At 44.8% G+C, this 8,900-nt stretch overlaps 1 protein-coding gene across 2 annotated transcripts in view; it reads right to left on the reverse strand.

Moving 5' to 3' along the window:
- The window catches only part of STIM2 (stromal interaction molecule 2), a 94,038-nt gene extending 90,852 nt beyond the window's left edge, over positions 1-3,186 (reverse strand). Inside the window, exon 1 of one of the 2 annotated variants that reach the window (XM_026687712.2) lies at positions 2,895-3,186. In XM_026687712.2, the coding sequence (XP_026543497.1) occupies positions 2,895-3,150 (256 nt within the window). In that variant the 5' untranslated portion in view covers positions 3,151-3,186. Of the gene's footprint in view, positions 1-2,466; positions 2,486-2,894 lie in introns of those variants that run through there. The other variant, XM_087963505.1, reaches the window with a different exon arrangement.
- Positions 3,187-8,900: the final 5,714 nt, after the last annotated feature.

Here is an 8,900-nt window from a genome sequence, read left to right on the forward strand (position 1 = left end):
GGTGCTGAGGCTCATCGCCCCTCCTTCTCTTCCCTCCCTCTCTCCCCACCACCCCACCCTCCCAAAAAAATACATTCCTGTCTAGGAACATCTTGTAAAGATGCTCCTAGCAAGTTGGAGCCGGGTTCAGGCGCCTTGAGGGAGAAAGCTTCAGTTGCGCATTGCTGTTGCTGGGGTTGCTGCTGTTGTCGCTGTTGAACACCCCCCCACACACACACACACACCTCCCAACTGCACGGGGGTTTCCCCCACTCCCCACCCCAAAAAAAGGAACCAGGATCAAAAGCCGGGCAGAAGTCAAGGGGCTGGCAGGGAAAGGCAAAAGCAGCAGCATTGCTAGAGGGAAAAGAGCTGCTCCTTTGAAGAAAAAAAAGGGGGCGGAGGGGGACCGACCAGGCATCTTGAAAGACCCCATTTACACAGGAGCAGTCATTGCAATGGGGAAACCCAGAAGAGGCACTGCCAGCCCTGCAAAGGATCTTTCAGACAACACCAAGGGATTATCACCCCCACAACACCCCATCCATCATATCCATCCATAAAATGAATGAATGTATGTATGTATGTATGTATGTATGTATGTATGTATGTATGTATGTGTGTGTGTGTGTGTGTGTCTGTGTGTGTGTGTCTCTGTCTGTCTATCATCAATGTTTCTCTATATCTCTATTTCTTTATCTTCTCCAATACCTGTCTGTCTGTCTGCCTATCTATCATCTAGTTAGATATCATCTAGCTAGCTAGCTATCATCTCCAATGTTTCTCTATGCCTCTACCTTCTCCACTACTTGTCTATATATCCATTCATCCATCCTCTACCCATATCTATCTTCTTCTCCAATACCTGTCTGCCTGTCTGTCCAGCTAGCTTAGCTATCATATCTATCTGATCTATCTATCTTTCTCCAATGTTTCTCTAGATCTGTTTATCTTCTCCAATACCTGCCTGTCTAGCTAGCGAGCTATCAATCTCTATCTATCCATCCATCATTTCCGATGATTCTCTAGATCTCGATTTCTTTATCTTCTTCAATACCCGTCAGTCTAACTATCATCTATATTTACCTATCTATCCATCTATCTCTCATCTCCAATGTTTCTCTAGATCTGTTTCTTTATCTTCTCCAATACCTGTCTGTCTGTCTGTCTAGCTATCACATCTATCTATCATCTACCTATCCATCCACCCACCCACCCATCATTTCCAATGTTTCTCTAGATCTGTTTCTTTATCTTCTCCAATACCTGTCTGACTGACTGTCTGTCTAGCTAGCTATCATATCTATCTATCTATCTATCTATCTATCTATCTATCTATCTATCTATCTATCTATCTATCTATCTATCTATCTATCTATCTATCTATCTATCTATCTATCTATCTATCTATCATCTCCAATGTTTCTCTAGATCTGTTTCTTTATCTTCTCCAATACCTGTCTGACTGACTGACTGTCTGTCTAGCTAGCTAGCTATCGTATCTATCTATCTACCTACCTACCTACCTACCTACCTACCTATCATCTCCAATGTTTCTCTAGATCTGTTTCTTTATCTTCTCCAATACCTGTCTGACTGTCTGTCTGTCTAGCTAGCTATCATATCTATCTATCTGCTCTATCTATCTACCTATCCATCCACCCACCCATCCATCTATCTATCATTTCCAATGTTTCTCTAGATCTGTTTCTTTAACTTCTTCAATACCTGTCTGACTGTCTGTCTGTCTAGCTAGCTATCATATCTATCTAGCTACCATCTCTCTCTCTCTCTCTCTCTCATCTCCAATGTTTCTCTAGATCTGTTTATCTTCTCCAATACCTGTCTGACTGACTGACTGACTGTCTGTCTGTCTAGCTAGCTATCATGTCTGTCTGTCTGTCTAGCTATCGCATCTATCATCTACCTATCCATCCACCCACCCATCCATCTATCATTTCCAATGTTTCTCTAGAACTGTTTCTTTATCTTCTCCAATACCTGTCTGACTGTCTGTCTGTCCAGCTATCATATCGATCGATCTATCTCTCATCTCCAATGTTTCTCTAGATCTCTGTGTCTTTATCTTCTCCAATACCTGTCTGCCTGTATGTCTAGCTAGCTAGCTAGCTATCATATCTAGCTATCATATCTATCTATCATCTATCTATCTATCTATCTATCTATCTATCTATCTATCTATCTATCTATCTATCTATCTCTATCTATCTCTCTCTCTCTCATCTCCAATGTTTCTCTAGAGCTGTTTCTTTATCTTCTCCAATACCTGTCTGACTGACTGTCTGTCTGTCTAGCTAGCTAGCTACCATGTCTATCTGTCTGTCTGTCTGTCTATCTATCTATCATCTATCTATCTATCTATCTATCTATCTATCTATCTATCTATCTATCTATCTATCTATCTATCTATCTATCTATCTCTCATCACCAATGTTTCTCTAGATCTCTGTTTATCTTCTCCAATACCTCTGTCTGTCATCTCCAATCTCTCTCTCTCTCTCTCTCTCTCTCTCTCTCTCTCTCTCTCTCTCTCTCTCTGAAAGGAACCGGCTCTTTCTTCCGAACACCATCATCATCCGCTTCCCGTTCCCGTCCCTCCTGCCCGCCTGGGTCGCCCATCCCGCAACCCACCCACCCGGACACGCAACACCTCCCCCCCCCCGTGTCCGGTCATCCCTCGTGGGGCGGGGACGGGGACAAAGACCAGCGAGGACTGCCCCGAGGCACCTTTTCCTCACCCTCCACACACACGCACAAAACATATCCGCATACCCGCCTGCCCGCCCCGTCCGGGCCCCCGCATGACGTGGCAGCCGCGTCCGGTGCACACGTCGGCCTTGACACGTGTCTCCGCCCGCTTGCCCGCCCGCCCGCCCGCGGCTTCCTTAGCTTACCAGTTCCCGGCGGGCGCCTCTCGGCGGAGGAAGCCTTGGCCGGGCTGCTTCGCTTGTTGTCCCCCGACGACGAGCAGCGTCCGGCCGGCGTGTCCGGGACGGGCAAGACGGCATCCGCTTGGGACGCCGGCGGCAGCGGCAGGAGGAGCAGCAGCAGGAGGAGAAGCAGCGGCGGCGACGACGGCCGAAGGAGCTGCCTGGACCGGCGGCCTCCGCCGCCGTCGCCCGCGGGTGCCGGGGAGCCGGTGAAGCGCATCGGGGCGGCGGAGCCGGCACCCTCCAGCTCCGCAATGGGCGCCCTCCCGGCGGAGCCCGCGAGCCAGCCACCGCACCCCGCCCACCACCTCGCCCCGCCCACCCGACGGCCGTGGCCGTTGCTGCTGCTGCTGCTGCTCGCGCTGCCGCTCGAGGCCGGGCTACGCGCAGGCGCCCGGAGAGTCCTTCTTCTCCTCCTCCTCCTCCTCCCCCCTCCCCACAGCCGCAGCCCCGACGAGCATGCGCAGACGAGAGCCGTGACGCCCAAACCTTGCCTCTCTCTTCCCTCTTTTCCCTCCCACGCGTCAACGCTCTGATGCTGAATTGCTGTGGGGAGGAAGGGGGGGGAGAGAAGGAAGGATGGTGGGGGGGGGCAGTTAGACCTCGATTTACGACGGTTAGGGGCCGTTCAAAGTTACAGCGGCCCTGAAAAAAAATGGAACAAAAAATTCCACACATGACAGATTTTGACACGTTACACATTACTGTAGTGTTACAGATTGACAGAGTTGGGAGGGACCTTGTAGGTCATCTAGCCCAACCCACCCGCCCCAAGCAGAGACTATACTTTCTATAGTATCCCAACTAGAGAAATGCACTCAAACACTGCATGCTTTTCAAGAAGAGGCTGGACTGCCATCTGTCAAGAAATGGTGTAGAAGAATCTCCTGCTTGGGCAGAGGAGGTTGGACTAGATGACCTACAAGGTCCCTTCCACCTCTTGTTATTTTGTATTCCATAATATCCATGCTTCTATAACAATTAAAATTTCTTCTCTTGGCTTGGTCACGTTTGAGAGCCAGAAAAAAATAGTCTCAAAGGAGGAAAAAATTGGTCTTTCAAATCTGATTTGACTCCACTTCGATGTGGAAAGGCAATTCCATCTTTCCTTTCATCCAAAAGGGATTTATTTTATTTATTTATTTATTTATTTTGTCAAGCGATTATAAGATAACAGGTATAAGTAAAAATATAGTTATGAATACATAGATACATATAAGAAAAATAAAAAAAATCTAAAAGAAACAATAGAACAGGGATGGTAGGCACGTTGGTGCGCTTATGCACGCCCCCTACAGACCTCTTAGGAAAGGGGTGAGGTCAATAGTAGACAGTCTAAGGTTAAAGTTTTGGGGGTTTGGGGAAGAAAGAAACCACAGAGTCAGACATTGACCGCTCTGTTGCTGAAGTCAGATTTCCTGCAATCAAGTTTGATGCGATTAACCTTGAGTTTGAATCTATTGTGTGCTCTTGTATTGTTATGGTTGAAGCTGAAGTATTCATTTACAGGTAGGACATTGCAATGTATGATTTTATATACTATACTTAGATCGGACCGAAGGCAGTGTAGTTCTAGGTTTTCTAGGTCTAGAATTTCAAGTCTGGTGGCATAAGGTATTCTGCAACGAGTAGAGGAGTGGAGAACTCTTCTTGTGAAATATTTCTGGACTTTCTCAACTGTGTTAATATCAGATACGTAATGTGGGTTCCAGACTGATGAGCTGTATTTGAGTATTGGTCCAGCAAATGTTTTGTATGCTCTAGTTAGTAGTGTGATATTACCAGAGAAAAAGCTACGCAAGATTAGGTTAACAACTCTTAACGCCTTTTTGGCTATATAGTTACAGTAGGCTCTAGCACTTAGGTCATTTGAGATGAGTACTCCAAGATCCTTGACAGAGTTTGGATCATCAGCAAGGTCTTCCCTATTCAGCCTGTATTTTATTTTCTGATTTTTTTTGCCAATATGTAGGACAGAGCATTTATTTGTTGAGATTTGAAGTTGCCATTTGTTTGACCATTCTGACACATAGTCGAGGACTTTTTGAAGGGCAGCAGTATTGTCTGTGGTGTTGAATAGCTTTACATCATCAGCGAAGAGAACGCAGTTGCTCTTGATATGATCACAGAGGTCATTTATGGAGAGTATGAAAAGAGTTGGTCCTAGAACACTGCCTTGGGGGACACCACTATTGACAGGCACAGAATTTGATAGGATGCTCCCAATTTTGACCATTTGTTGTCTGTTTGACAGGAATGCTTCTATCTAATAATGCAGGTGTCCAGAGATACCGTAAGATTTTAGTTTTAGGAGTAGTTTGTCATGTACCACTGAATCAAAGGCTTTACAGAAGTCTATGTGGATTGCGTCTATTGCTTTGCCCTGATCGAGTTGTGTAGTCCAAATGTTTTTGCAATGTAACAGTTGCAGATTGCAGGATAGTTTTTTCCTGGAAAAAAATTTGAAATCTTTCTCTTTAAAATACACCTGCGGGAGAGTTTACGATCCAGGGGCAAAATGAGCCTTTCTAAACCTGCAAAGGGCTCTGCCCTTGGTCTCCTTTGGAAGACAAAAACTTCCTTCAACCTGCCTTTTCTATCCTGAATGATCCCGTCAGCTGGATCTCTTGGATCTTTCGCTCTCCTGACAGTTCCTAAAAAAAATATTAAGTGCCATAAAAGAATGACATGCTGTGTGCTCTTCACAAAATATACACAATCGATACGTGAAACATTGGTTTTTGCTCCAATTCAGTGCCTTGGGCAGTATTGCTTCACTTCAGCAACATTTAAGCTGGGTGGGGGAAATAATAGGACTTAGAACCATAGAGCTGGAAGGGACCCCCAGAGGTCTTCTAGTCCAACCCCCTGCTCAAGGCAGATCTTATTATTATCCTGGACAAATGGTGGTCCAATCTTTGCTTGAGAATCAAGTCTGGGAGTCCACAAGTCCATAAGTCTAAAAATTGTCCTGGTTTAGATCATAAAATTGAACCAGAGAGCAAGAGACTGCACAACATCATTGAGTCACTTAATGCCCTGAGTGGGTCACAGAGGCTAAATAAATACCTGATGTGCATGTGTATGTGTCTGTGTATGTATATCAGTGGTGGGATTCAATTTTTTTTTCTACCAGTTCAGTGGGCGTGGCTTGGTGGGTGTCGCAGGGGAAGGATACTGTAAAACCTCCAGTCAGAGGTGGGATTTGCCGGTTCTCCAAACTACTCAACATTTCTGGTACCGGTTCTCCAGAACTGGTCAGAACCTGCAGAATATCCACCTTTGATGTATATGTGTAATTTTGGTTAATCTTAATTTTGCAGGAGATCATGCCTTCTGAAGTTCTGGGGTGGTCTTTAGAAAATATCTATCACTCTCTCTCTCTCTATCTATCTATCTATCTATCTCTGTATCTATATCTATCTGTATATCTCTATTTATCTATCTCTATCTATCTCTATCTATATATCTCTATCTATATATCTATATATCTCTATCTATATCTGTCTATATATCTATATCTATTTTATCTGTTTTCTTAAGTTTTCATGGGTATTTATATGTATGGTATTCAGCTTTGTTCAGGTATTTTCTCACGTCATTATAGTTGTGCTTTTAAAGTTGTAGCGATGTTTCAGCAGAATCTCATCTGCCATCATCAGGCTTCTGTATAGTGTTCGTCTGTGAGTCAGACTTTCACAGCCGTTTCTGATTTAAATTTGGGGCTAGCCTAATGCTGTATTAGAATGGTTTTTTCTTCATCCGGATTGGTTGGGAGTCTTGGTCTGTGTTTATTGGTCTTGGAGTTTGCTGTGTTCTGCTTGATTGGTGTTTCTAATATCTTCTGTCTGTTTTGTAGCATTTTTTTGTCTTGATTGGCTGGCAACATTGTGTTTCCTGTATTGGAGGCTTTTAGTGCGGCTTGGCTCCGAGTAAACAGACGGCTATCATTTATTAGGAAGCTAGGTTTCATCTGGGTGCCTGGTTGGGGTATGTTTGAGCTGGAGGTATCAGGGGGGATCTGTTTGTGCCCAGGTGTTTGCCTGGCTTGTGGTGTGGAGATTTTTTTGTTTATGAGTGCAGGCTTCCAAATAATTGACAGTCTGGTGGAATCATCTCTTCTATTCATGCTTTCAGGTCTTTTTTCAATCTCTATGGCTTCTCTGATAATTCTGTGGCTGGGGTTTTCTATAGTGGCTAGGGTTTTGGTGCCATTGAAGTTGATGCTATGACCTGTGGCTTTCATGTGTTGGACTAGTGAAGAAGTGTGTTCCAGCTTTTTTACTGCATTTTTGTGTTCATCCAGGTGGGTACTTATTCTTCTATTGGTCTGTCCAATGTATGTGGCCGGGCATGATGCACAGGGGACTTCTTATATGCCTTGGTTTTCCAGGTCAATTTTATCTTTGGGGTTTCTTAGGATGGCTGCTATTTTTCTGTCTGTTTTGAAGGCAGTCTTGATGTGATGCCTGTGTAGTATCTTTCTGATTTTGTCTGTAGTACCTCTTATGTAGGGCAGGGCAGCTGTTCCATAGGTCTGTTCATCTTTTTATCTATATCTATATCTGTATCTATATCTATCTGTATATCTATATCTATCTATCTATCTATCTATCTATCTATCTATCTATCTATCTATCTATCTATCTATCTATCTATCTATCTATCTATCAAATACCATAGATGCATGATAAGATAGATGGATAGATAGATATGTGTTTCCCTGAAAATAAGACCCTGTCTTTTTTTTGCCACCAAAAAAAGGCATCAGGTCTTATTTTCGGGGGATGTCATCCACTGACTAACCTCACTTGTGTGCATCGCCCCTGGCCTCCTTTTCGCTGTCAGAGACCTTCAGGAACTTCTTGTGTGGCCGGCAAGGCTTTCCTGAAGGCCTCTGCAGCTGATAAAAGAGCTCCGGATTGATCTGGAGCTTTGTTATCAGCTACAGAGGCCTTTAGGAAAGGCTTGTCGGCTGCAGAAGAAATGAGCCAGCGAGGCAGGTGTCGAGGTGTGCGAGGCCTGGCTACAACTGTCCAAAGGTAAGTAGTAGGCCAGCTCCACCCACCTCCATCGCCAGCCTTTCTTAATTTTTAACCGTCCACTCTGGAGTGGGCCAGATCTTAATTAGGGCTTATATTAGGCGCACATGCAAAAATCAAACTAGGACTTACTTTCAGGATAGGTCGTATTTTCGGGGAAACAGGGTAGCAAATGTGCATTGCCTCTGTGCATACATGGAGAGATTCTCTCCTTTATTAATCACTCAGACGTAAGTACTGCGGTTTTGAAAGCAGGATCTCCGCAACTCCTGGCAAGCTATGAATGAGAAGACCTGGGGCCAAATTACACATTCTGTGCAAATTCTATGGGATCAGGAAAAAAGAACTAGTTCTGCCAAGAAAAAAAGAAAAAAGAAGCTAACCGAGTGGCAGCACACTTAATCCTTCCTTTGTTTTCTCTTTAGACTCCGAAGGCCTGTTCTTTCCCTAAGGCAAAATGTGAAAAGGGCTCATCTTTTGTTTCATTTGAGCACTCAGTCCTATTTGCAAGTATTTGTAGGCATGTATCATGTTTCCCCCCAAATAAGACCTGTCTTATTTTGCCGCCAAAAAAGGCACCAGGTCTTATTTTCAGGGGATGTCATCCAATGTCTAATCTCACTTGCGTGCATCGTCCCTGGCCTCCTTTTCGCTGTCAGAGGCCTTCAGGAATTTCTTCTTCTGCTGCCGGCAAGGTTTTCCTGAAGGCCTCTGCAGCCGATAACAGACCTCTGGATCGATCCAGAGCTTTGTAAACAGCTACAGAGGCCTTCAGGAAAGTCTTGCCAGCCTTGCCAGCTGCAGAAAAAATGGGCCGGCAAGGTAGGTGTTGGGGTGTGTGAGGCTGGGCTACAACTGTCCAAAGGTAAATAGTAGGGGAGCTCCACCACCCACTCATCCCCACCCTAGCTTAATTTTTACCTGTGCA

The sequence above is a fragment of the Notechis scutatus genome, chromosome 4 (genome assembly GCF_049901735.1).
Source record: "Notechis scutatus isolate UNSWTSFEM ecotype Mainland chromosome 4, rNotScu1.2, whole genome shotgun sequence".
NCBI lineage: Eukaryota > Metazoa > Chordata > Lepidosauria > Squamata > Elapidae > Notechis > Notechis scutatus.